At 50.5% G+C, this 27,717-nt stretch overlaps 1 protein-coding gene across 7 annotated transcripts in view; it reads left to right on the top strand.

Moving 5' to 3' along the window:
* Positions 1 to 27,717, top strand: part of RPS6KA2 (ribosomal protein S6 kinase A2) — a 491,259-nt gene that overhangs the window by 401,815 nt on the left and 61,727 nt on the right. For all 7 annotated transcript variants that reach the window (XM_050789393.1, XM_050789392.1, XM_050789391.1 and 4 more), the window contains 5 exons: positions 814 to 920; positions 4,561 to 4,598; positions 5,343 to 5,485; positions 13,682 to 13,752; positions 15,508 to 15,596. In XM_050789393.1, the coding sequence (XP_050645350.1) occupies positions 814 to 920; positions 4,561 to 4,598; positions 5,343 to 5,485; positions 13,682 to 13,752; positions 15,508 to 15,596 (448 nt within the window). The remainder of the gene's footprint in view (positions 1 to 813; positions 921 to 4,560; positions 4,599 to 5,342; positions 5,486 to 13,681; positions 13,753 to 15,507; positions 15,597 to 27,717) is intronic.

Genomic DNA, 27,717 nt, shown 5'->3' with positions numbered 1-27,717 from the left:
ACTATGTGCTGATTCTAACAAGTCGAGGGTGGGGATGAGTCATTGTGGGACGATGGCTTTGGGGTCTGTTGGGCTCCGAGGCCTCATGCATATTTCGGCTGGCCTGAGTGAGCCCCCAGCACATGGACACTTAGGCCATCCCTGCCTGGTCACCTCCAAGCCCTGAGCTGTCCCTGCCACATGGGATCCTGGAATGTGGCCGCCCACCCCAACACCCAGACCCCTCCCCGTCCCGCCCCCTCGGCTTGGGGCACCCATAGCCGACTCTGCACCACCTGTGGGTGGTCTTTGGTAGAACTAATTCCACTTTGGGTTGACAGCAGGTTACATAGGCTGGGGGGTTACATAGTTTGCATCAGCCCAAGTGGAGATAGATAATCCATGGGGAAAGAATGATATTCAAGACCCATTTTCAGTCACTGCGTCAAGCCCTCACAGAGTCTTACTTGTGTTAAGCTTGTTATGAATTCACATCATTAGCGCTCATATTGGAACGTAAACCCAGAAACCTGCTCCAGAGCCAAATGACTTGCAGGGGCGAGAGGACACAGAGAGAGGCTGAATCTCAGCACCCCACTCTCAAGGCGGCATGAGTCACCTTTGCAGGAAGCCCTGGTCTCCATCCACTGATCTTAGAACTGCAGAGGGAACTTACTTTTCTATGAGAAGAGTCAGAAAACCACTGTGGGGGGCCACAGCGTTCCACAGAGCAAACCGACCCCAGTGTGGACTCTCCGTCTCTCTGGCAGCGTTCTTTAAAACACACCAGCCATAAAACAAGTTAAATGTTTTTGTTTGTTTTTTTCTTACTAGGTCATGTTCACAGAGGAGGATGTCAAGTTCTACCTGGCTGAACTGGCCTTGGCTTTAGACCATCTCCACGGCCTGGGGATCATCTACAGAGATCTGAAGCCTGAGAAGTAAGTGAGAAAAAACCAGGGCTGACTTCCCCACGCCCATCAGCTCCATGTTTTTTGCTGGCCCGTGTTGGTAGCCGCTGCTAGATATTTATTTCCTAAATGAGGACGTATCAGAGAGCAGACTGGGTAGACTCGTGTGCCGGCAGGACTGGCTCAGCCATCGGGTGGAGGTGTGGCCTTGCTGATTTGCATAGGAAACGCCCAGGCCCGTTCCCACCTGACGCTCATAAGGCCTGAGGGAGGCCAGGCTCAGGTGTGTGTCTGTGATGTACAGGAAGCCAGAGCTGGAGAAGGGCACGCCCACCACCCTGACCCACATTCCCGCCCTCTCTCCTGGGTGAGGCTCATCTGGCCACTGGGGACCATCTCAAACATGGCTACCTCCAGGGCAGTTTCTCCTCCTCTGTCATCTCTTCCCCGCCGTCCTCCAGATTCAGGAAGCCCTTTCATCTACTTCAGGAAGCCCCCCGAATGTGGTCAATGAACCTCTACTCAGTTACGCGTCGACCCCACCTCTAGGTACCCAGTCAGATCAGCTCGCCCAAGAACGTATCTAAAAGACAATGGCCCCAGAATTCCCAGGCCCAGAGTCCACTGAGATTTGTGTATCCTTGGCAATGGTGACCCATGAGGCTATGATTTCTAGGATATTTTGCTAATCTGTTCTAAATTTTTGAACAATAAAGTCCCTCCAAAATAATAGTGTTCCCATTTTCCTTGTGTTGTTGTTGTTTTTACATTTTCTTTGTAGACCCGACACATAACTAGGAGTGATCCACTTAGGAAAGACGAGATTTGGAGGATGGTATTTTAGGTTGAGTTGACCTCAGCAGTATCCCTGAGGTGAAGTAGCTGATTATCTCACTCACTCTTCACTGCCCTGAGGGGCTGATTAATGCCACCCACCCAGACCAGGGCCCACAGCCGCCCCTAGATGAGGCATCACCTGGTGGCCTGGTGAGACTGACCAGCCTTGGGTACCACCAGGCAGCCCCGAGCCTGTGAGCTAAGACCAAGGGGGCCCTGGGGTCTGCAAACAGGTCTCAGCTGCTACTCCACATGCCTGCCCTGTCACCTGCGTGGTACTGAGAAAAGACAAGCCCTGCTCTGAAGCTGGTGTTGTCAGATGCAGCTGTCATTTATGGGAAACAGCTGGGTTTACCCAGAAACCAGGTCACATCCCATATCCACCACAGGATGTAAAATGCATTTGCCCATGTGCTTGATGATCTGACTTCACCACCAGTCCGTGGAAAGCCACAGCTGCACATGTGAGTTGAATACGTGTGTAAATACAGCTGGAGCATCCCTCATCTGAAAGTCCAAAATTTGAAATGCTCCAAAATCCAAAACTTTTTGAGCCCCAATGTGACACCCCCCAGTGGAAAATTCCACACATAAGCACTTAACACAAACGTGATTTCATACACAAAATTATTTAAAATATTCTGTAAATTAGCTCCAGGTGATGTGTAGAAGGCATATATGAAACATAAATGAATTTTGTGCTCAGACTTGTGGCCCATCTCCAACATATCTCATTATATATAAGTAAATATTCCAAAATCCCCAAATCCTAAACACTGGTCTCAGACATTTCAGATAAGGGATGCTCAACGTAGAATCATAAAAGACTTTATCTGGAGTAATCCCATGAAGAGAGTAGCCTCCTAGCAGCTGCTGTCTCCCCCCAAGAGCTACAGCACAAGGCCAGATTTCCATTTCAAAGTGGGTCTGACCTAGAAGAACCCCGTGGTGCCGAGCCCTGGGCCTCCCCTTTCACCCCTCCCTAATTGGGGGGTGATTGCAGAGCCTGGCCTGTCACCTTGGGTCCTTGCAAAGGTCATCCCAGAAGTTAACCTCGTGTTAATTACCCTCTAAGTTGGAGTCCTGTATTGTGAGTCTGTGTTGTGAGTCTGTGTTGTGAGTCTGTGTTGTGAGTCTGTGTGGATGTTGCCACTGCTCCTCCTCCCGTGGCCCTGGCTGTTGATGCCTGTGTGTTAGACGCACACCCCGTGCATCTACTCAGGCCCGGAGTGCCGGTTCTCGTTACTCCTGAAGGTCAGCATGATCCTATAGCTAAAACTAGCCTTATTTAATTGCAGACTTGAAGGAAAAGGTTGTGTTGTTCAATTAGAATTATTAGAAAATTAATCTTGAAAGGTGCTTAATTCTGGGCAAAGATTGAATATGCCCAAAAGGCAAATATGAAAACATTTGCCTTGTTCATTATAAATTGTTATCTTAATGATATGCTGTAACTTTTCCTTCCCATTTCCAGAAAATAGTAGGTTTTGTTTTTTTAACTCCATGGCAGATTTTTTTTAATTGTAGAAAAATACACAAGACTTTTACAGTTTTAACCACGTTTAAGTGCCCAGTTCAGTGGCATTAAGCACATTCCCATTGCTGGACCACCATCCCCGCTGTCCATCTCCAGAACTGTTTCATCTTGCAGAACTGAAGCTCTGGCCCCCTGCACAGTATGCACAGTAGCTCCCCATCCCCCGGCACCCACCATCTACTTTCCATCTCTGTGACTCCGACTCCTCTAGGGTCCATACATTTTATATTTGTAAAATCATATAACACCTGATGTTTCGGGATGGGCTTATTTCGTCGAGCATGATGTCTTCCGGGCTCCGCTGTGCTGTAGCGAGTCAGGCTCTCCTTCCTTTCACAGGTTTCTATAAAGGTGTCACAGATTAATCCTCCAAGCCTTGCCTGTTTCCAGCCCACTTCCTGGTCCCTTTAGGGCGAGGCTGGTACCTCCCAGCATCTGGAAGAACAGGATTTAATTACAGCCAAATAAATACATAAATAGGGAAAGTTTGGGGCCACAGGGGTGTCAAGGTATCACAGCCCAGACTCCAGCCTCACGTTCAGGGAAGAAGGGATTTACGCCTGCACCCAGCCCTCTACGGACCCTGCCTCTATTCTCTATGCGGGGTCCACCCCACGGCAGGATACCTGGGAGGAGCAAAGGCAACTCTCATATCAGGCACGTGGCGTGACAAGGGCTTGGCAGGGAACAAGACAGGGACCCACTGGCCCGCAGGGGTGCCAAGCGGGGAGCAGGTCTCATCCCAAGATGTACCTGCTGAAGCCTGAAGCTCCTTGGTGCCATGGCCCCTGCTTGTGCAGGCTTCACCTGGGATAGGTCTCAAGAGCCAGGGCTGGGATCAGGGGAGGATACATGGGAGAAGAAGGGGGTCTTTGGACATCAAAGGCATCCCGAGTGCAGAAATATTCCTTCTGCGAGGCTCTGGGTCTCCACAGGCCAGGGCGGTCCCAGGACACTCTCCACCTGTGCTTCGTGCACAGCAGTCTGGAGGGCTCCCAGACCTTCCCTGGGGACCCACGAAGGTCTAAAGCCAGCAGTCCGCCAGCTGCAAGAACACACATCCCTTTGTCCAGGAGGTGTGGCACCAAATGCGTTGTTGAGCTGGGAGCTGTGGAGAAGGGAGGCACGATGGGAAAGCCCACTGCACAAGCCATGGGGACCTCCTGGGCCAGCTTCATCAGGGCTCCCTGAAGACATCCGCCCGCAGCTGCCCCGCAGCTCCCCTCTGAGCTCCGCGTGCCCGTCAGCAGGCTGGGTCTCTTTCTAAATCATCTGTTTTCTTTCCTTTTCTTTTAGCATCCTCCTGGATGAAGAGGGACATATTAAGATCACAGGTTTGTAAAAGACGGCAGGCTGCCTCCGTGGCTTCATCTCAGCCCTGGTAACTGGGGACCACCTCAAAGCCCAAGCCCTCTTATTTAGACCACCCTTCCCTTTGCCAGATGCTTGTCTCTGATTTGGCAGAATTTTCTATAGCTACAGACTGGTTATGGCATTGTACATCTTCGTAACGTCCAGAACCATGCAGCTTCCCCGGTGGCCCCTTCTTTTCCCTCTCCCCCACCAAGCTCTGTTTGCTGGGCTCATTAGCATTGCTGGGTGTTTAGTTCAGGAGCCCCAGTGTCCAGTGCTGACCTTAGGGCAGACATCTGGTGTCTCGCTGGAGTGCGGCCTGCAATGTGGGCCTTGCTGATGCCCAGTGCCAACCTGAGAGCAGACATGTGGAGTGTCGCTGGAGTGCGGCCTGCACTGCTGTCCTCACTGATGCTGTCCCTGCCTCCTCCTCACTCCCTGGACTGTGGTGGTGGCCATGTGAGTGCCCTCCCTGTTTCTATCTAAGCCACCGGCAAGTTCAGTCAAACTGGAAACAGCTCCTCTAATCTCAGGACACCCCATTTGTATCAGTTCCCTATTGCCCGAAGGCAAGCTCACGTGGTCCTGCTTTCGCTGAGCAGGGCTCTGCCACACCCACCTGGAAAGGGGGCAGAGCCCACAGAAGGACACTGATGCCCACCTGTGTGGGTACCCCCGAACACACCCAGAGACCGAGGCAGTGTGTGTGCTTTGTTTGCATGTAGATTTCGGCCTGAGTAAGGAGGCCATTGACCACGACAAGAGAGCGTACTCCTTCTGCGGGACAATCGAGTACATGGCCCCCGAGGTGGTGAACCGGCGAGGGCACACGCAGAGCGCCGACTGGTGGTCTTTCGGCGTGCTCATGGTGAGCCTGCCCCGACCCTCTTCCGTGCTATGGTGGCTGTTCCCCACGTGGACCCCTGTCCCCAGGTTGGTTCAGAGGTCCCGGAATGCGGAAGAAGGCAGTGCCTGAGGGCTTGGGACACAAGGCAAGTGTCCAGGCCAGGCATTTCCCGGCAGCCTTCTCCCCATCCCGCGTCCCCACCTCAGAAAGCGGGGCTGGGATGCAAACGAGAACGCAGACGTGTGAGGAGTTGAACCCTCTTTATGCTTGGTGCTCTTGGGGCTTAGCGTGATGATTACAAGAGACGCCATGATTTTCGTATTAAAATATTTTTCTTATTTAAACACAGAATCCTTGCACTTAGTTACAAACAGACGTACATGGAGTCAGGCATTTTTGCATTGGCGTCTGGAAAAGTGAATTGTCTCTGTCACGTGTGAACAGACAGAGTGCATAACCGAACCCGGCTTGGACGGGGCCTTCTGCACCGTAGGAACAGTGTGGGCTCCTTTTCCAATCCTCAGAGGACCCTCCCTCCCTCTGCCAATCCCACCCTCCCAGCTGGGCAGGGGGCTCATGACCTCAGGGTGGAGCAGGCGTGCAGTGAGTGCTCTGGAATCTGACCTGGATGACAGTGGGGTTGTGGCATTTCAGGGGTATCCCGCACTCCAGCCTGTGCATCACACGCAGGAGGAAACTGAGGCCGTAAGCACTTTAGGAAATGGGATGAAGGTTGCTCCGCTGGCGTGTGGCGGAACCACGTGCCTGCCAATCCCAGTTCCCTTCAGAGTTCAGGCCGCCTCTCCTCCCACCACACCCCACCCCTCATCCCCTTGCTAGGGAACCCCAGTGCTGAGTCCTGCGGTATCTCCTGGGGAACCCCCAGCTGGTACCCAAGGCCTCACTGGTCCTTTGCCACTTGGGTCACTTCACTGCACCACTCTCTAGGCTCTGGCCTCGGCCCCAGGAGCTCACAGACCCTGGCTGTGTCCCACGTGCCCGCACGGGCTGCTCACCTCTCCCTGAGGGGCAGACATACATTAGACGAGCTCCGGAGATGGGTGTCCACAGCCTAACCCAGAAAGCCAGTTCGCAGTCAGATGCCCACATCACATTCGTGGCTGCTCCTGCCTGTGGAAGCCCCTTCCCTCCCTGGTCATTCCTGCCTGGTACAGCGAGTCACAACAGAGACAGTCATGCAGTTCAACACGTGAGCACAGGCATGACGCTTGAGAGAATGCCTGCAGCAAAGCGAGGGGCCCACGAGCTCAGCCAGGAGGATGCTGCTGTGGATTTATTTTTTATTATTATTCAGACCTTCAGTGGCACCAGCTAAGGGGCAGGTCCTCTCCATGTGGAGACCACCGAGCTAAGTCCCCCATGGTCACCTCTGATACCACTTCTGCTTTCCTGTCCATGCAGAGAACACTGAGCTAAGTCCCACACGGTCACCTCTGAGACTACCTCTGCTTTCATCTCCATGTGGAGACCACTGAGCTAAGTCTTACCCCACCATCATCTGAGAGCACCTCTGCTTTCATCTCCATGTGGAGACCGCCGAGCTAAGTCTACCCCACCATCATCTGAGAGCACCTCTAGCTTTCATCTCCATGTGGAGACCACCGAGCTAAGTCTACCCCACCATCATCTGAGAGCACCTCTAGCTTTCATCTCCATGTGGAGACTACCGAGCTAAGTCTACCCCACCATCATCTGAGAGCACCTCTGCTTTCATCTCCATGTGGAGACCACCGAGCTAAGTCTACCCCACCATCATCTGAGAGCACCTCTAGCTTTCCTTCCACTGAAAGAGTTTTTCTTTAGATATGTCAGTGAGACAGGTTCGCTTTGCTGTCTTGGAGGTGGCTCCACTCCCTTCCACATATGTCGGTTTCCTGTGTGACCCTGGCTGGTGAGTGGTGGGTGAGGGCAGTGGGGATAGCCTTGTGGAGGCCTCCCACGCTGGTGCAGGTTTTGCTGGCGCAGGGAAGTCTGACATTGCCTTTGCCAGCGCTGGGCTATGGGTCCAAGCTTATAGTCTGTGGCTTCCAGTTCTTATACCCCTCCTGAGAACCCCAAATTTCCCCAGAGAGGGCCACACTGCACACCCAGGCTCCCTGGGCCACACTGCACACCCAGGCTCCCTGAAAGGGCTCCTGGCATCCTCCTGTCTCTGGGTCCTATCCTGTAACTCTGGGCTCACGAGTAGCCCATACAGCAGTGCTTCAGGCCAGCCTTTGTGTAATGAACAAGGTCATAAAATGCTGCCACCCGGCTCTCAGGCGAACCGATATTTAAAAGAACAAGAGGCCAGGCTGGAGTGGAGAGGAGTACCTTAGCAGAGAAAAGCGCAGCCAAAACACCACATATAAGTCAAAACCAACCGGACTTAGTTTTGTGAGGTTTCTGGGGGGTCGGCAGAGGCGGGAGTTGATATTCTTCTGTTTCTTCTATTAAGGCAACAGATCATAAACCTTTCTCATAATATAAAATATATCTTTAATTTTTTCTTGTGTTTTTTTTGTTTGTTTGTTTTTGAGACGGAGTCTCGCTGTGTCGCCCAGGCTGGAGTGCAGTGGTGCGATCTCGGCTCACTGCAACCTCCGTCTCCTAGGTTCAAGCAATTCTCCTGCCTCAGCCTCCTAAGTAGCTGGGACTACAGACACCCGCCACACCCAGCTAATTTTTTTTTTGTATTTTAGTAGAGACAGGGTTTCATTGTGTTGCCCAGGCTGGTCTCGAACCCCCAAGCTCAGGCAATCTGCCAGCCTCGGCCTCCAGAAGTGCTAGGATTATAGGAGTGAGCCACCACACCCAGCTTTTCTGGCCTTTATTGCTACAAATTTAAAAAACAAATGGAGAAGCTGAAAGAGAAAAAAAAATAGGAGAACAGAAAAGACATCAAAGGAATGATCCAAAGATGGAGACACAAGGAGGAGCCAGAAGAAGAGGAAATGAGACCACGTTGCATTCGTGTTGCTCCAGCAAACTCCTTCTGGGTTCCCTCCCACCATCAGCCCTAAGAGAGAAGCGCCACCGCCAGTGGCCTTTGCTGACCCTGGCAGGGTTGGTGGCTCTGGCTGGTGGCTCTGGCTTCGGTGTCTTCTCGGCACTCCTGGCTTGCCACTGCTCTAACATCTACCATCTTATATCGTCATTGTCTGTCTCTCTGAGTATCTCCTGGCACATGGAGTTTCTTAAACACCAGTCACCCTTACCCAAGATGCCCCAGCACAGACAAAAGTGCCTGTACCTGGCCAGGCCTCCAAGGGACCCATGAGGGAGTGAGGACACCAGGGTGGAAGCAGAGAGGCACTCACACCCAGACCCAGTACCCGGCGGCCTTCACCCGTCCTGGAGTCCCTGCCCTCCCCGTCCCTAGAGCGTGGAGAAGATGGCATTGAGAGCTTCTGAAGGAGGCCTGGCCCAGCACTGCCTGGCACGTCAACACACCAGGCATCCTCCTCCCGCGTGCCTCCCTGGGCACAGGACATTTCTTACTGAATTGTTCACTTGTTTGCTGGGATCGTCCCACGTTCAGTGTCTCGTGACAGCTGGGGAAGGGGTCCAGCTCCAGAACGGCTGTGTCCCTCTCGAGCCCGAGGCAGGGCTGGCTGTTGCAGTGGTGACCACAAGCTAAGGCTGCCCGGCCATCTTCACATTGGATCTCAACCTGACAATCTTCAATCCGGCAGGAAAGACTGTGTTCTTTCTGTGCACAAAAATGAAAACTAAAGCTCAAAGAGCCTAAGTGTCGGGCTGAAGATCACATATTGTCCCAGAAACACATTCTCATTTAGTCCCGCCCGCCCACGTGGTGACGGGCCACACACAGGCAAAGGTCTTGACTGTAGGGGCCTCACGCTTCCCACACTTCCGTGGGCGGCATCAGAAGTGACTTCTGAATTCTCATTTGCAGCTAAGAGATGGGCCTCAGGTGACCTTTCAAGTCGTATCTTACCCAAGCCTTGTAAGGGGATCGGTGCAGAGCCGTTGTGCGTGTGAGGGGCCTTGTTTTAAAAGAAGGCTGAGACCCTGGAGGCCGTGTGCTGAGGGAGTGGTCCTCATGTGTGGGCGGCCGTCCATCCCCTGGAGATGGTTGTGTGCTGGGATCTCTTCCCAAGGAGCAGCATCCACAAGTGCCCTCCACAGACCTGGAAGGAAGGACGCCTGTGCCAGGGGCGAGAAGTCAGTGTCCCTGAATAAAATTCCGGGTCTGAAATTAGGAGCTTGTACCTGGAGAAGAACGTGCAAACCTGGTGGCCAGCTGCATAGTGATGTTAGTAGAATTTCCAGCACTCCTCTATGCCAGACTGGAGCCACTTTCTAGAAGGATATTTGGGTTGTGTTTTGTAAACATCTAAAGCATCTCTTGAGCACTCTGGTTTCATGAGACCACTTTATCCTTCTCCCGTTTCTTAACCACAGACACGGAATGTTCTGGACATCCCGCCTCAGGTGCTGTATGATGTGTCCTTATGCCACCATAGCAAACACGGATGGTTCTGAGCTCAGGCTCTGCTGCTTGCAGCTGGACCATTCATCTGTAGATGGTTGTGAGGAACGGCACCTTCCAAGGCTGTTTTGAGACTGAGATTCTTGGCACTCAGAGTTGGATGCAGCACATGGAGCGAGAGCAGCTGGATTAGAGGGCGTGTGTCTGTGCACGCAGGGACCTCCACACACGGGCATGGATCAACACAGCTGTCCGAGACCCAGCCCCTCCATACCTGCAAAGCCAGGCCCTCTGCCACTTCAAGTCATCCGTCTCAGGACAGGGCTTGTCCTCACCCGTTTTCAGATGAAAATGTTAGCCTGCTTGTGGTGCCCTTTTAAGAACGGTGATCAGCCAAGTAAACTTGAAATCGAGGCTCCTGTCACCAAGGGTCTTGTGTCACACAGGCAAACGTCTTGACTGTAGGGGCTCCATGCTTCCCAGAGTCTCCTCCTTCCCCTGCCCCCAGTACCACTGGCCTCCATGAGGCGCATCCTGCCTGTGCCGGGGCCGCCACTCTTTCCAGGTTCCTTAGCTGTCCCTTTAGACAGGGCTTCTCAGCCAGCACTGTTGAGGTTAGGACTGGACACTTACTTGTTGTGGGACGCCCTGTGTGTCATAGGATGTTTAGCAGCATCCCTGCCTCCCTCACTGGATGCCTGTAGCACCAGAACCCCCGGGCATGACAGCCAGAAATGTCTCTAGTCGTTAGGAAATGTCCCCTGGCACACAACGGTGATCCCAGTTGAGAAGCACTGTGTTATGTCTGTCCAGTTACCTTCCCAGAAGCATGGGGCCTGCACCCTGTGGAGCTGTGGCTGCATCTCCTTGAGCCCCTCTGTGCCTGTCTACAGCCTGGTCTCGGTGTCGACTGGGAAAGAATCCCTTGGAGGGTCCTCCCTCCCCCGGTGCGTGTACTTGACTGTGGGACCCCAGGATGAACCTCAGCTTTTCTCAGTTCACCCCGGAAGCCTTGGCCAGCCTCAGTGCTGCTCAACAACACGGCAAAAGTCTCACTGTAAATAACGTCGCGAGAAAGTCATCAGCAGCCTGAGTCAGTAATGCTTCAGTACTGAAAAGTTCCCGGGCAGCTCGATTCAGACGACCATACTGAAATTATCTCCCTTCTCCACAGAAAGGGGTGGATAAGGGGATGGGAAAGGCAGCAGAACCCCATGGCTGGTGGAGGCTGCAGAGTCCACACCTCACCCTCAGTATCACCCCACCATCAGCAGCACCTTCATCACCAAGAAGCAGTTAATGAATATCCATGGGTGCTGTGCTGGGTGTTCTCTGGCTGAATAGATGGTTGGGGACCTCCTACCATGTGGATGGAGGACGAAGGGGAGGAGGAGAGAGAAACACAAAGCAGTGGACCCTGATCACAAGGGAATCATCTTCAAAAGCTAAAAAGAAATCACCAGACCAGGCGCGGTGGCTCACACCTGTAATCCCAGCACTTTGGGAGGCCAAGGCGGATGAATCACTTGAGGTCAGGAGTTCAAGACCAGCCTGGCCAACATGGCGAAACCCTGTCTCTACTAAAAAAAAAAATACAAAAATTAGCCAGGCATGGTGATGCATGCCTGTAGTCCCAGCTACTTGGGAGGCGGAGACAGGAGAATCGCTTGAACCCAGCAGGCGGAGGTTGCAGTGAGCCGAGATCGTGCCCTTGCACTCCAGCCTGGGTGACGGTGCAAGACTCCATCTCAAAAAAAAAAAAAAAAGGAAAAAATATCACCAAACAAATGTATGCAAGATACCAGTCCATCAACAAAAAATAAATGATATCCAGGCATCCAGATAGGTACCATTTGTGTAACAAGGATTAAACGGTGTGTACGGGATGACAGCTTTCTTATTTCACAGAGCCAGAAGTCTTGTCCTTGGAAATGGGATTTCATAGTGCTATTAATAGACTCAAAACAGAGAAAGAGCAGAATAGGAAAGGAGTTCCCTTTGCTAATACAATTCTATTCTGAGAGATATTTCAGTGTGTGTGATCAGCTTATAAACTTTCATCCTGTTTTACCAGACGAACAGCTCATCTGCCAGTCAGAGCATTCTGGCCTTTCCAATTTAATTACACTTGTCTCTTTTTCAATTCTCATCTGGACCCCCTTCCGCCTGCTTTTTATTACTTTTGTATTTATTGATTGCCTGCAGCCTGTCTGCTCTGAGTTCCCTCACTTACTCTGTGCACAGGATGGACAGCACATTTTAATGTGACAGAACAGGCTTCAAACGTCAGAGCTGGCGGAAAAGCTTCCATTTCTTTTAAAATGTTGTTTTCATAAAGCAGACTAGTAATATTAAAAGCCTTAAATGCATTCATTTCTTTAAGATTATAATTTCACTTCTAGCAGCCTATCATAAGAATAAATCCAAACCTTAGGAAATCATCTGTGCACATTTCAGTAGTACTTATAATAGCAGAAAATTGGAAATGTCCTAAGTGTACAGCAATAGATACACTCACTATTACATTTTGGCATATCCACATGTTTGTTAAGTGATATTACAAAGATTTCATCATAACCATTGAAAGTTTTATATTATTCTGTGAAAAGTTAGTATACAAAACCTTATCTGTGTTTTTAAAACAAAATAAAAAACAGCTAGAAAAAATTACTAGGAGGAACTAACAAATGTTAATTTTGGATATCTTTGGGTAATGGGATTCTGCGTGATTTTTTTTTTTTTTTTTTTTTTTTTTGGTCTTTCTACTTTGTGTATCTCCCAAGATTTTCAAACTGCAAAGGATGAATGCTGGAGGATGAATTCTAAAAGGGCAGAGATACATGCAGTAAAAAATAAAGATGAGAGAGAATTCAATAAGACCACGTGAACACCTGCTTCCCCATAATTTAAACTGACTTGAAAGACATGGAGTAGGATTGATCCTTGGGCACATTTCACTTAGATTCAGGATCTTATTTTTATGAAAAGATTGGTTGCTGCTGCCACCCTAGTTTCTTTTGTGAGAAGCGGTCAGCTGTGCACCTTTCTCTGATGAGACCATTCCGGGTCACTGCTTCCAGAGTGGATGTAATCACCGCTGCATGTGCCTAGGGGAGTTGGTGCAAGAAAGAAACTCATGCTCAGAAAAGGCTGCGCTCGGTCCCCTCCTTATCTCAAGCTCCGTCCTGGCAGATGTCCAGTAATAACAAAATAAGGATGTAGGGTGTGGCAGTTGTATCTGAGAGGTTGCTGTGCCATATTATCCTCATCAGAGGCTAATGGCCATGGTCAGGTCTATCTCGTGCTGGAAGCACTCTGGCCCCTGCATCCTGGCATGCATGGGTGTTCAACAAGAGCTAGCTGTTCTCCTGCTCCTCCTCCTAGCTCATCCCTTCCACGACACCTGCCAGGGCAGGACAGGGTCCTAAACCGCATGTAAGATGTGTTCATCCAAACTGCCTGACCACAGGACCCCGCTCTGCCTCTTTTCTCTGCCGTACGCAGCGCCTGCTGGCCTGCCACAGAGTGTGATTATCTACCACATCTGTCATTCCCCCATCTCATCCACCAAATGTTAAGCTCTGTGAGGCAATTTTAGTCACTGTTGTACCACAAACCCATAGGCCAGTGGTTACACTTGACTGATGGAGATTTTGAATGAGGAGATGGACATGGTAGCAGGCTGCCCCGCTAGGGTGCTTCGCCATTAAGCCGGGTCCGTCTGGATGAATGAACTCACTGTGCTCTGTGTTTCCCTGCAGTTCGAGATGCTCACGGGGTCCCTGCCGTTCCAGGGGAAGGATAGGAAGGAGACCATGGCCCTCATCCTCAAGTGAGTAGTGTGGGAGTCCCCCCAGAGACCTGTGAACACCTTCTGATATCAAGAGCTGCCGCCTCTGAACCTGGAACTGTGAAGTTCTAATTACCTTGCCAGGCTTACAGTGCCGAAGTATTGTAAGCTGTTGTCTAAAAGTCACGGTTTGACACAAAATGGTAGTGCTCTTCCACCAGTAGCAGTGGTGATAGGGTGCTGGGCATTCTAGTGACAGTGGGTCAAGGGAGCAGTTGCTGGTTTGGCTCATCCTGCTGAGTGGTTCTGGTGAACTCTTCTACCATAGATAGTTTTCCATCAGTAAGTCACTTAGAATGTGTAGTGACTGGTTTTCAAGTGTGATGATTGGTGACCTCCCAGAAGTAAAGTGTAGACAGAAAAAGACCCAAGGCCTACAGGGCCTTGTCCAGAGAGATCACAAGAGCAGGGGTCTCCTTTCCCTCCCCACCTGCTGACCGCATTCTTATAGCACTCCTGGTTGACCTTGGCAGGACTCAGTATTATTTTACCCTGTGACTGGTTACAAACCATTTTCTGCTTAATTATCATGAAAAATCATTTACTAAGCCAAGGTTTTGCTCTCAGACTGTAGGAAGAAGCCTGATCCCCATGCCACCTTGCCATAGAATCCTAAATGTGAGCAGACACCGCCAACCATCACTGTCCCAGAGCAGATGGAAGGAGGGCAGGAAACAGAGAGGCTGGGAGCCCCTAATCAGTTCCTTCCTAAGTGAGGCCACTTGGAGGAGTCATAAAGCCGTTTGTCCTCATGAGCCACTCTTGCCAACTCTGTTTGCAAATGGATACATAACTTTGATAAAATTGAGAGTCACCTAAAACACTACCAGCTCAGCTTTTGTAAGCTCTGTCCTTACGTAGATGGAAAGAGAGAGGGGAGTGAAGGAAGCTCCATCGTGAGGATGCTTTTGTAAAGCTAAGGAGTGTCTTTTTATTTAATCAGCCTTTTCCTCCATCAAGGGACCTTGAATTGCAGCAGACACTAAGAGCTGCAAGTCAGGACCTTCGCGTGATTCTCGTTGTTTGAATTTTAAGGGAGAACACGTTCTTTACTTTTTCTAAAACTGGAATAATCCCTGACAGCAAGTCACGGGTGTGGTGTGGCCTCAGGGCATTCCACTTGGGAGGGATGGAGAATTTCTGGAGGGGAGCACCAGGCTCTGTGCCCGGAGTTCTCAGTGTGCTCTGAAGACCCTGGTGGCCCTGAGACCCTCCTGGGGCTTGCAGGTCCTCCTCTCGCAGATTTTCTTCGTAGCATCGCAACAGACTGAGCACAGGGCAGACAAGAGGGTCCAGCTGTCTCCTGTGAGCCAGGAAGAGACCCACCAAAATACAGAACAACGCCACAAAAGGCTTTTTATATGTTTGTTTGGGAAAACATAGATAATTTCCATTAACAATGCTATTTATGTTAATGAGAGTGTTACTGTTTTTTAATGATTTTATTAAATATGTTTATTAATAAAAATATTTATTTAAATGAATTAAATATAAATTATACAGATTTCTCACTTTACTTTCTACTGTGGTAAATATCACAGCTGTATTCCACATAAACAAAAGCTCTTTGGTGTCCTCAGTAACTTTTAAAGCATAAAAGGGTCCTAAGACCCACGTGTTAGAGCATGGCTGCTCTGGGGGACTGTGACTGAGGTCTCTGAATGCTGACTGGGGCCCTCTTTATAGCTTGTCCTTGTTCTCCTAAAATAGATCCTAAAATAGGATTCTGTTTTTCAGAGCCAAGCTGGGGATGCCGCAGTTCCTCAGTGGGGAGGCACAGAGTTTGCTGCGAGCTCTCTTCAAACGGAACCCCTGCAACCGGCTGGGTAAGAGTCCCCGGGACACCCCACCACGGGACACCCCACCATGGGAACATGCAGGGTGCTGCCCCCCAAGCCACAGTGGAGACGTGGAGGGCTACCCACCTGCTCTGGCCTAATGCCGACTGAGGTCACTGAAAACAGACCTCATCTAGAGGTTGAAATAGTACCAGTGCCATCTGAGCTCCAGGAAAAGAGGCCCCTTCACAGCTTCTAAAACACATAGTTGCTGCCAAAATACCATAAGCTGTTTTCTAAAAGCCACTGGTTTTACCTAAAATGGTAGTGTTCTACCAATCTGACTTCCCTGAGTTTTGAAAGTCTATCAGCTAAGGACAGAACCGTTGAAAAGCTGCTTCTAATTTAATTTTCCCTAAATTAAGAAACCTCCACATCTGTTAAAATCAGGATCTACTTTAATATTAACTACTGATTGATTTTCTTTTTGTGTATGTGACAGTGTATTGAGGGTTACTCCGTGGGCTGGGCAGGTCTTAGCGAGTGGGCGTGGCCGTGTTGTCTCAGAGTCAAACAGCAGCCGGAGCAGGGTGTTTCCGGTTCAGACAGCAGCAGGAGCAGGGTGTTTCCGGTTCAGACAGCAGCAGGAGCAGGGTGTTTCCGGTTCAGACAGCAGCAGGAGCAGGGTGTTTCCGGTTCAGACGGCAGCAGGAGCTGGTGTTTCCGGTTCAGACGGCAGTCGGAGCAGGGTGTTTTGGGTTATTTTATTACACAAGAAAACAAAAGGAACACATTGTGTTCTGTTTTTGTTTTTGTTTTTTAACTCTAACCTCACAGATAGAAGGCATATCAGAGGGGAAGGCAGAAGTTAAATCAGGAAATATTTCATTTCGGAAAAAATACTAGATTTTCCTCTCTGCGTGCCCCAACCCCAAAGAAGGATGGACCCATTTAGCTTCTTCCCCACATCAGCTTCCATTGCAGGGAACTTTTGCACTAATTTGCAATCCTTCAGTGATTAAAAGTGAAGCTAGTCAAAAGTACCTTCCTACTCCACAGTAATATTTTCACAATATGAGGTAATTGATGTGTAACTTTGTGATCTTAGAAAAAAGGAGTTAAGGTGATTTTTAAAAATCAACATCTAGGTATTTAAAGTACTGAGTAGTAATTCCCATGAAATTCATCTTGTAATGAATTGTCATAGTTGTATTCACCTAATTAAACACATTTACATCCAACTTCTAATCCAGATTTTTATCACGTAAACCACTCTTCCTTCCTGCGGATTCGTCTTCATAGGAATTCTTTACTTTATGTAAGGATGTCCCATAGTTGTCTTTACGAGGCAGTTCTCCTCCATGTAAGCAGATATTTTAAATCCCACTTTACAGACCTTTCAGTGATCACCCACCGTCGATGCCTTTGTCCACTTGGCCTATTTCCATTCTTCCACACAACGCAGTAAAGCAATTCCTCCTTGTCACTGAGCACCTCTGCGTGCCAAGCGTGGCTACCAGGAGAGCAGGTGACATGGTGAGCTCCCCGTGGCGTGGGTGACATGAGAGCAGGTGACATGGTGAGCTCCCTGTGGCGTGGGAGCCATGAGAGCGGGTGACATGGTGAGCTCCCCGTGGCACGGGTGACGTGAGAGCAGGTGACACGGTGAGTTCCCCGTGGCGCAGTGATGTCACAGGGTGTTCTGCCATCACTGTCTGCCAGTCACTGCGGGCCAGTCGAGAAAGCCCAGGGCACATGGGTGTGTCATCGCTGTCTGCCGGTCACTGCAGGCCAATCCAGAAAGCCCAGGGCACATGGGTGTGTGTCAAGAGAGTAAATCCCTGCAACATTTCAGCACCTTGGTAAAACCATCAAAATGTTAAAACGTATGCACCCTTTTGCCCGGAAGTGTTACTGCCAGAAATCTCTCCAACAGAAATAGCCATACCCACATAAAAGGGATACAGATAAACAGTGTTTACCAAATATCTTCCTGTTTAACAAAGACCTGAAGATGAAGTAAGCCTCGCTCGATAAGGAAGTCATTGAATCAGTTACGAAACGTCCACACCACGGCCTGGGGCTGGAGGACAGTGTCTTGGCCATGGTTCTGCACCGTCCGCATTTTGGGCTGGTTAATTCTTGTTTTGGGAGCTGCTCCGTGCATTGGGGCTGTTTAGCAGCATCCCCACCCCCACCCCGTGATGATCAAACATCTCCTGACATTGGCAAAGTCCCCCTGTTGAGAATCTCCACATTGCTGGTACTGACATGGAAGGGCCAGAGTCTAGACTGAATTGCAGCCTGCATGGCTGGAGAGTGTAGACTCGCCCTGCAGTGGAGCCCGTGCCACCCACACCCCAGTGCATCTGTGCCAGGGCACATGGCACCATTGGACCCAGCCCCCAATGCCACCTGGCAGGGCCCTGTGCTGGTGTCTGTGGAAAGGACTGTGTCCAGTGCATTGGATGAAAACTAGCTAGTAGATCACTGCATACATTTTACAGCACTGTCCCCAGTCGAGGGTCTGAGAGGCTGGGGAACTGTCACCCAGACAGAGGCAGGTTCCTTAGAGGGATATTCGCCAACAGTGCTGTGGACAAAGCTGAAGGCCCCAGCAGAGCAGCCCCAAGTCACCGAGATGCCAGTTGGGGGCGATAATGAGATGGGAGGCCCAGGATAGGGAGTGCTCGGGACCAGAGAGGAGGACACCTGGTCAGGGTAGAGGGCCCGTGCTGCAGCACCCACAGGGGCACTGTGTGCGTGTGTGTGTGTGTGTGTGCACGCGCTCACAGGTGTGTGGAGGGTTCATGGTTTGGAGGAACCTGCCAACCAAACAGAATTTTTGCCACATTGTTGTTACTAGGACCCCTCAGCAAAGTCCCAGATGGGACCTGAGATTCCAACCAAGAATCATCAGGACTCCTCCTTTTCGTCAGTGGTGACAGTCGTAGTTAGCCAGGGTCACAGCCACGTTTCCAAGAGATGTGCAGCTCCTAAAGCTGTCTGCACCTTGGCCCTTCACTCACTGGTCCTGGTGCACACCCCCGATTACACAGTGACTCAGCTCAGGACACGCAGCAAGGGCTCAGCGCTTGCCCTTAGTGCCCAGAGTCCCTGTGTACACGGGGCCTATTGTGGACAAGACCTCACCCTCTGAGAGTGGGGTCCCCAATGGTGGGAGATGCAGCCTTGGACAGAGGGACAGCCTGGGCTGGGAGAGGCAGGAAGGGCCTGTGTCCCACCCTGTGTCCTAAAGTTGCCGATTCACTGCAGTTTTCCCAAATCTGGGTGTGGTCTGGCCTTTTGTTTGCAGACCCCTGTTCATCACTGTATGTCTGAGGAGGTGGGGGAGGCGGTGTTTCTTAACTCTGAGGGTGTGTTTGGAGACAGACGCAAGTTGAAAAGCATGTCCCTCAGCTAAGCCAACGCATGGCAGCGCCCTGGTTTGTCCAAATGCCATGTCAAAGGTCATGTTTCTGATCTGAGTCTTCCAGGTTGTGAATTAAATTGAGTCCCTTTCATTTAAGTCTCCGTCAGCAGTAAAAGCAATGCAGAAGTAACCCTTCCTAGGCAGGAGGGATCGGGGGCTCACTGTCAGGGGCTTGCTGCCCAGCTCAGTGGATCTCAACCCACTTCAGAACATGCCTGCCTTAGAATCGGGTTTGCAATGCTGTGAACTACCATGAAATGCACAGAAACATCTTTGCATGCCATTTCTACTCGTCTCTCAACCTTGAAGGCTGCCCACTTCTAGAGCCCCTGGTCTCATTTCATCAGCCTTTTCGGTGTCTGGTCCAGAGCTGTTCTTTTCTGTGACCCTGGGTTGCACCTTTATTGTGTCTGTGGCTCTCCCCTCAATGTTCTCTATGCTGCTGGGTGTAAGCACTGCCTCTTCCACATAGCTCTCGGAGGCAGGCCCTGTGGGCGGTGGGAGAGGGTGGGTGGATAGCTCCATTGTTCCCCTGCCTGGGCGGATTTCTAATGAACCTGGAGAACAGGTCGTTCTCCAAGCCTCAGGTCTCTCCCGGCACAGTGCTGTTGATGACGATGAGAAGATGCCTCGGCACTGCACTGAGACAGAGCATCATCTGACTTGAATTCTCACGACAGTACTTCAAAGCAGGTCAAACAAGAAACTTACGAAATTCACTTATGAAAACAGGTGTATCCATAGGAATTACTTTTAGCTGCCAGGAATAGAACCGTTAGATAATTTTAAATTTTTTATTCAACTAATTTAGTTTTCCAAATCGCAGTTTCATTTTCTCTTATTAACGCACCACGTGGTCGTTGATGAGTTGTAGACGTTGGCAGCTGAACTACTGCTGTCAGGAGCCCAGATCTTCCTGTGGCTTCTGTTTCCCATCCTCAGTTCTCTGCCGTTTCATCCTTATCCTTGGTGCCTTGTGATGACAGCGTAGCTGCAACAGCTCCTGGCATCACATCCTCTCTGCAGGAGATACAAAAAAAAAAGGAACTGGATGGGGCCAACTGCCTCTGTCTCCTTTATCATGAAAGCAAGGCTTTTCTGGAAGCCCCTGGGAGTTCTCTGTACTTCTTGCTGGCTGAAACCCTGTCCATGGCACTCGTGACACATGGCACTGTAAGGAAGGCAGGAGACCAAGCATCTGTGGTTGGAGGAAGGAAACGAGGGCTGGAGTGGTGGCTTTACTGGCCAGGCAGCTGGGCCGGCCACAGGTATTCCCTGAGTGTTGAGATCCAGGAAGGCAGAGGTTGTGTCTGGTTCATCTTTGTGTCCAGCTCCCAGACCACACAGAGCCCCTGGTGAATACACTTGAACTCAAGTGAATTGAAGGAATTGCAGTTGTTGTTTAAGGTGCTCTGAAAAGCTCCTCGCCCCGAAGTGTGTGGAGTTTGGTCGAGCCTGAGCCTTGGTGCTACTGCTTCATCTCTAGCCATTTTCCCCGTCAAGTGGTAAAGCAGAAAAGACAGCACAGGTTTGCGGGTACATCATGCCTTGGCCCCCGTGGTGCCCACTCAGATGCAGGGGCTCTGCCTGTGGATGTGGACATCATGCTGGTTCTATGCACTCACCCAGAATCCTTGTTCACAAAGTGTTTTTCTCCTAGTGACTTGCACAATCCTGTATTCGCTTAGCACTTCACACCTGCCAAGCACACACCCCTGTCATCTCCGACCTCCATGACAAGACTGTAAAATTGTGTTCATCATTTTCTGTTTGAGCAAGGCTCTGTTCCAAGGTACAAGGGCTTGTCCCAGGACCCTGTGTGTGCAGGAGTCGGCTGTAGTCAGCACCCGCCCAGCCAAAGACAGAGAGCAGTGCAGCTCTCACAGAGGCCTGGGTCCTCCCTTCCCGAATGTGGAAGCACAAACCCATTTCTTCTCCATGGGCTTCTGAGAAGACTACATATGAGCTTCTCTTATTTAGTGAGGACATGATTTGCCCTTAATCTTAAAAAGGGGGAAAAAAGGCCCTGTTCTTCTCATTCTTCATTAGCATGACATTCGGGGTCTTCAAGATTTAAAATGGGCCTTTCTTAATTCTTCTTAATTCTTTCTGATCCTGTAAGAAGTCAGGCCTGATTTTTCCTTTCCCCTGGTTGTTTGAGGGCCGTCCTGCTGCCAGAAGCAATGGATTCTCTGGTGTTGGCATGGCAGCAGGATGTGGGAGAGCAGGACCTGGGTGGCCATGGCCCCAGCTCTGTGAGCTTCTGGTCTGCGGCCCGCAGTGGCATGGGGGTTGTCTGGATTCTGAGTTCTAGACCCAACTAGGCTGTGGCCAGCTGCACAGCCATGGGCCCTGGCCCTCCTTTTCTCTGGGAAATGAAGGTGGTGGTGATGGTCCCTGCGGTTCCTTCCAGCTCCGACAGCATGCGGCTGTGCGTGTCCTCTCCCCACACACATAGATGTCCCACGTGGTCTCTTACCTGGTGTGGCACAAACATGATCTGTAAAAGCAGCCCCATAGGAACCCACTTCTGCTCCCCTCAGTCTTCAGGCTGTGAAGCTTGGGGCATCTTGTTACATCTGGTTTTCGAGAATCTCTGCTTTTGAGGCAGTTGGAAAAGTGTTGGAACTCCTTATTGAAGGTCAAGGCTGCACGGCCACCTTTGTTTAGAACAATCCCTTTTGGGAGGCAACTAATTTAAAATGATCCCCCAAATTTACTTTGTGGTGAGGGCATCCTGTAGCATGGCTGTAAAGCACCCTGGGTTTTTAGGGAAGATGAAGTAGGATGTGACGTCTCTCTTCTTCTCCCCTCCTTCCTCTCCCTCATCTTCCCATGCCTCCAGTCCCACCCAAACACACAGATTTCACTTACTGAAACTGGAGAAGTTCATGAAACCTTTCCATTTTACTAATTTAGGGGTGGGTGTCCCTCCTCCAGCGGCTAATCCTGTGGAGCCAGCCTGAGAGGATCACACTCTGTTTCCTCATCGTCACCTGAAGCCGCCTGTGATCACAGTCCGAATAAGCGAGGCCTCTAGGCATTAACTGAGTGGCTCCCTGTCATTGCTCCTGGCTCTGGTTTCTAAGACAAAAACAAACTATTTAGAAAATTCTTTCTTTCCTCCAGTTCCAGGGCAAGCACAGATAGTGCCACCTGTCCCAGACACAGTAATATTCAGAGAATTTCCTGGGACAGTCCTCCCCCAGCGAGGGCGGTTGCATTTGAAAGGAAAGGGTGGTATCTCTGCAAAATCGCTGAGGGCCCAGATCCCAAGATTCATCTGTTTATCTCATTGGAGCACATTTGGCTCTTGGACCCCAATAGCTGAGGCAGAGTTTCCTGCTGGAAACTGGTGACAACCCAAGTAAAATGAGAAAGAACCAAGACTTCTAGTGTACCTGTGTGTGCCTGCACCAAAACAAAGAGATGCACGTGCATTTTACCATCTCATCAGAGAACTCAGCGGAGGCCTCCGCTCTGCAGCACATACTTTAAGATCTATCAGAGAGATAAACGTACAGTCTACCATCTCAGTAGAGAACTCAGCAGAGGCCTCCACTCTGCAGCACATACTTTAAGATCTACTAATTCAATTTCAAAGAGGACCTTGGCTTGATTCCAGAGCAATGTCAGACATCAGTATCCTTTTTAAAAGCCACAAATTAGAGCTGAGCCTTCATGGCTTATTTATTTCTAATCTTTGCAACAACAAAGACCACTTTGAGCTTTGCTCAGTCTTAATTAAAAATTGAAAAGGTTTTTCAGGAAAATTCCCTATAGCTATGCTTGTATTTCTGATAAGAGTACTTGACTTGGCCTTTTAAACTTGAAAAATGAACTCGTTTTAATTCACAACTCAATTATTTTTTACTTTAATATGGAATGAGAGTGTAATTATTCTCTTTTCCTGCAGAGAATTTCCCAGAATTTCACTGTAGCTTAATTTCAGAATTTTGTAAAAATCCCAACTTACTTGTTTTCATTGAATTTTGTAAATAATTTTTATTCTGTAGAAAAACTGGGCAAAAAGCATCGAGCTTTAGAAAAACACTAGAAGAAAGATACTTACATAAAATCGGCCAGGCACTGTGGCTCACGCCTGTAATCCCAGCACTTTGGGAGGCCCAGGCGTGTGGATCAGCTAAGGTCAGGAGTTCAAGACCAGCCTGGCCAACATGGTGAAATCCTATCTCTACTAAAAATACAAAAATTGCCCAGGCGTGGTGGTGTGTGCCTGTAATCCCAGCACTTTGGGAGGCCTAGGCAGGTGGATCACCTGAGGTCAGGAGTTTGAGTCTGGCCAAAACAGCAAAACCTCATCTCTACTAAAAATATAAAAATTAGCTGGGTGCCTGTAGTCCCAGCTACTCAGGAGGCTGAAGCAGGAGAATTGCTCGAACCTAGGAGGCGGAGATTGCAGTGAGCCGAGATCGCGTCACTGCACTCCAGCCTGGGTGACAGAGCAAGACTCTGTCTCAAAAAAAAAAAAAAAAAAATACATGTATATATATATAAAATCACAATCTTAAGGAATATAAGATTCTTGCTTGTCAGATCCAAAACATCTAGCGAGAGTTGCAGATTTTTCCTAAAGCCCTCCCTGTCTTATGAAGGAGCTATTTAAAGCATGCCGCTTGTTGCTTTCCATGAATGTTTTTGTGCTTTCGAATCAGCCAGTACCTGTACAGTTCTTCGTGATATTTCATGTCCTTACTATCTTCGAGGAGGTCTAGCCCATTTTTACCTCTCAAGTTAAAGTCAGCGCAGAGGCACACATTTGGAGAGCAGTTTCCCAACTTCCGGGTGAAGGGGTGTGTTTGTCCCACTTTTCGTAAGTCGACCTGAAAAATCTCTACAAAACTAAAGTACATGCATCTCACCCAAGTAATTCTACCTCAAACAATATATCCTTCAAATATATTCACACAAGTGCACAGAGAGAGATGAGAAGCTGAAATCCACATCACCCAAGGACAGTTCACTGAATTACCGTCGTCTACACAAGGGATACTATATGAGTATTGAAAAGTGAGGTCAGTCTGCATGCACTATCATGGAAGGCTGTGTAAGTTATAAAAAGAAGTGTTAAGTAAAAGTAGCGATGGGTGTTGGTTAAAAGATACCAGTCCCCCGGAGCTCACCTAAGCATGGAAAACGGCTCACCTCGGGCCGAGATCGCCCTTCAAACTGTGTCTAAGTGAGTTATCATCAAGCTTTCGAGGAGCTGTGGACCCTCCCACAGGTGTATTTACAACCTAAGATGCCCAGGCTCGGCATGAAGAAGCTACAGTCAGAATTAATTGCCCAGCCTTTATCCAGGGAGGGCACTGGATTTAGTTGCCTGAGGAGCTGGAGCCGGATAGTCTGAAAACCCGGTGGGGCAGAGTCACCTTTACCTGCACAAACAGCTGGTTTTGTGACTGGAACTTCCCCCCGGCTTCTGACTGCCGCGAGCCTTATTCTCATTCCTCCAAAAGAGCCTGGAATTGAGCTCCCTTTGACCATCTGGGGAATTGGTGGGCCTCGTTCTAACCCTGGGCCCTCGCATTGATATGCAAGGCAATCGCACACCTCCAGCCTCCCCTGTGTTGAGCCTCTTGGATAAGAGCTCTCAATGCCAGAGCTCTCCCGCCCTGGACTGCGCTGCACAGGACCTCAGGGCCCAATCTGGGGGCTGGGAGGAGGGGCGAATGCGCCTTCATCGCCTCCCACCTGCCCTCTCTTGGTGTCTCCCCTAGTGTGAGTCCCCTCGAGCTGCAGACTGTTCCTCTCTATGGCCTCCGCCAGGGAGGGAGGGGACCCCTCTCTGCCTCCCGACCTCCTCACCCCTGCCTCTTCCTTAATGAGCCCCCATCAGTGGGAAGCCTCTGGATTCCCAGACGATTCCATCCAGTCCAGATGACAGAGGGATCAGTGGGCAAAGCAATAAGCTAGAAATTAGGAAATCAAAGGAAAAATGTGCCCTCTGTGTGCGCATAGTGTAGCGAGAAACGCGGATAAAAACACACGTCTCTAATGCCCGGCGGACCACAGTGAACACTGAGCTGTTCATTGGCCGCCCCTCTGTGTGAGTTTCTTGGGGCAGCTGTGACAAAGAACCCCGAACTGGGCAGCTTGAGCAACAGAAACGTGTCCTCCCACAGCTCTGGAGGCCAGAGGTCCAAGCTCAAGGCTGCAGGGCTGTGCTCCCACTGAAAGGAATGTGTCCCTGGCTGCTCCCAGACCCCGGGGCCTTGCTGACCAGCCTTGACCACTCCCAGACTCCAGGGCCTTTCTGACCAGCCTTGGTCGCTCCCAGACTCCAGGGCTTTGCTGACCAGCCTTGACCACTCCCAGACCCCAGGGCCTTGCTGGCCAGCCTTGGCCGCTCCCAGACCCCGGGGCCTTGCTGACCAGCCTTGACCGCTCCCGGACCCTGGGGCCTCGCTGGCCAGCCTTGGCTGCTCCCAGACCCAGGGCCTCGCTGGCCAGCCTTGACACCCTTGGCTGTGAATGCCACACCCTCACCTCCGCCTCTGTCTCCATGTGGCCTTCTCCTCCGTGTGGGTCTGTGTCCAAAGTTCCCCTTGTTGTAGGGACAGCAGTCATAGGAGATGAGTGTCTGCCCTGCTAATGCTGGGCTCATCGTACCTGCAGTGACCCAGGTATGCAAAAGCACATGCGGTCACATGGTGAGACAATGGGGATTAGGGCTTCAGCATATGAATTTGGGGGAGTTGACCCCTCCCAGAGTTTCTGCACAGATATTTACAGCTGGAAGAGATGGCATAATGTGTTTATACATGTCCAGACTACCAGAACTAGACTCATCTCGTTCTTCTCTTATGCTCTGCAGGTGAGAAAACGGCCCTCTGCCCCCTTGTGAGTTGCTAAAGGCTCCTTGGCATCTGAGTCTAAGACTAGCATTTCTCCCACCTCCACATCCCGTGAAGATAAAATGTCTTCATTCAAAAGAGTTCTAGACTGAAGCCCCCAGCCTTCGTGTGTGATCTGTTCAGTGAACGTGTGCTGAATGCCCGTAGCAGGTCCTGGCTTAGGAAGGTGGACGGCACTGCCACTGACCTCCAGAGGCCACTAGTTTAGGGCCACTGATCTATTTGAGTGGGGGCACTGGGTTGGGTCTCAGAAGACGTGCCGGATGCTGGACGGGGTTCAGGGGGAGCTGGCCGTCTGGGCCCAAGAAATGCCACAGGAAGTAGTAGGAGGAAAGGAGGAAGAATGGCACACCCGGAGGCACGTGTGACTCTGTGATATCCCCATGCCTGGGCAGCAGGTGAGTGGAGAGGAGACAGAGCAGCTGGAGGCCGGGCCACGCTTGGGAGCACGCGGTGGGTGTGGTGGCCATGGGGGCTCTGCAGGATGCAGCTGAGGGGACACCAGCCTTATTTCTTAGCACTGTTTTTCTGCTGGTTGTGTGGTTGTGAATTACAGAAAGACCCTGGGGTGGCTCTAGCAGCGTGGGATGAGCCAGTCTAAGCAGAAGGACCACAAGCTGGGGCTGGCAGCAGGGAGTGGGCACATGCCGCGATAGAGGCCTTGGAGGGTCACACCCCTGCTTGGGCTCTCTGCTTTCTTGTCTGTGCAAGGAAAGGGCCTCCCAGGTGGAAGACTCCGTGACTCTGAGTGATTTGCAAATTCAGGAATTTCAAAGAACAGAATAAAAGAAAAGTGAGAAAGGGGCTCCAGGCCGGCGCCCTCGGCACCGCACCCTGTAAGCGTGGACCAAGGCAGCATCAGGAGTAAGCTCTGGGATGAAGCTCTGCACAGACAGGCTCAGCAGGACATTCGGTCCCTCTGCGCTTGGCGCTGCTGCCGGCTGAGACGGGAGAGGCTGGGAGATGTGGGCGATGCTTCTGCTGAACAGGCTTTGTAGGGCTAAACCCTGGGTGTGGTGTTTGCTGCTTCTCATTGCTTAAGTGACTTCCGTTTCTGATAGAAGTTTATACCGTGGTGATGTCTAGAAACAGCTGTAAATGTGTCCTGCCCTGAGATCGGGAACTGCTGGGGTTTTCAGCACCGGTGTTTGTTATGTCCTGACTTTTCCCCGGACAGGAGGAGTTGTAGTGAGTATAAAACTTCCTGAGCCTACTTCCGAATCTTCCTTTTTTCCAAAGCTGACAGCTTTCTAGCTCATTCCTAATGAGCATCTGTAGCTTCTCCTAGAAACTCCTGAGATATTCTGAGACTCCCAGGGGAACGTTTAAAGTGAGGGAAAGGTTAGAAAGGAATGTGAAGTGCTGATGAGCATAAAAATAGCGCAGCGAATCAACGCCCATCACTTAAGCCGGGCTTGCTGTCTTTACAGCACACCTGCCGCCTACAGCTCCTGCACGGCCAGAGGGTTTCCCGTTGCTCTCGTTACTGTTTTCCTGTCCAGAACCGATCTCCAGATGATGTGTTTTTAATGACTTCAAATGTGGCCCATTCTGGTCCTCACCCCAGTTTCCGCTGGCATTGCCGGGACTGCCTGTCGTAAGCCAGGCTTTGATGGTTGCTGAAGGCCAGGCAGATAGTCCTCACCCTCACCTGGAGCTGGTCAGCCCCAAACCAGCCCTAGGGAGCTGCTAGAGACCCATGTCCAGGGCCTGTCTGGAGATCTCACTCCCGCACCGCTCAAGCCTGAGCCCCCAGCCTGTCCCTGACTCCCAACCGGCTGAGTCCTGTGAGACACAAGCGACTCCCTGACAAAGGGTGTAAACATGAAATAGATGAAATTTCAAATTGGCAAAAAAA

The sequence above is a fragment of the Macaca thibetana genome, chromosome 4 (assembly GCF_024542745.1).
Source record: "Macaca thibetana thibetana isolate TM-01 chromosome 4, ASM2454274v1, whole genome shotgun sequence".
NCBI lineage: Eukaryota > Metazoa > Chordata > Mammalia > Primates > Cercopithecidae > Macaca > Macaca thibetana.
The sequence above is the reverse complement of the archived record's forward strand: the minus strand, read 5'-3'. Positions and strand labels throughout refer to the sequence as shown.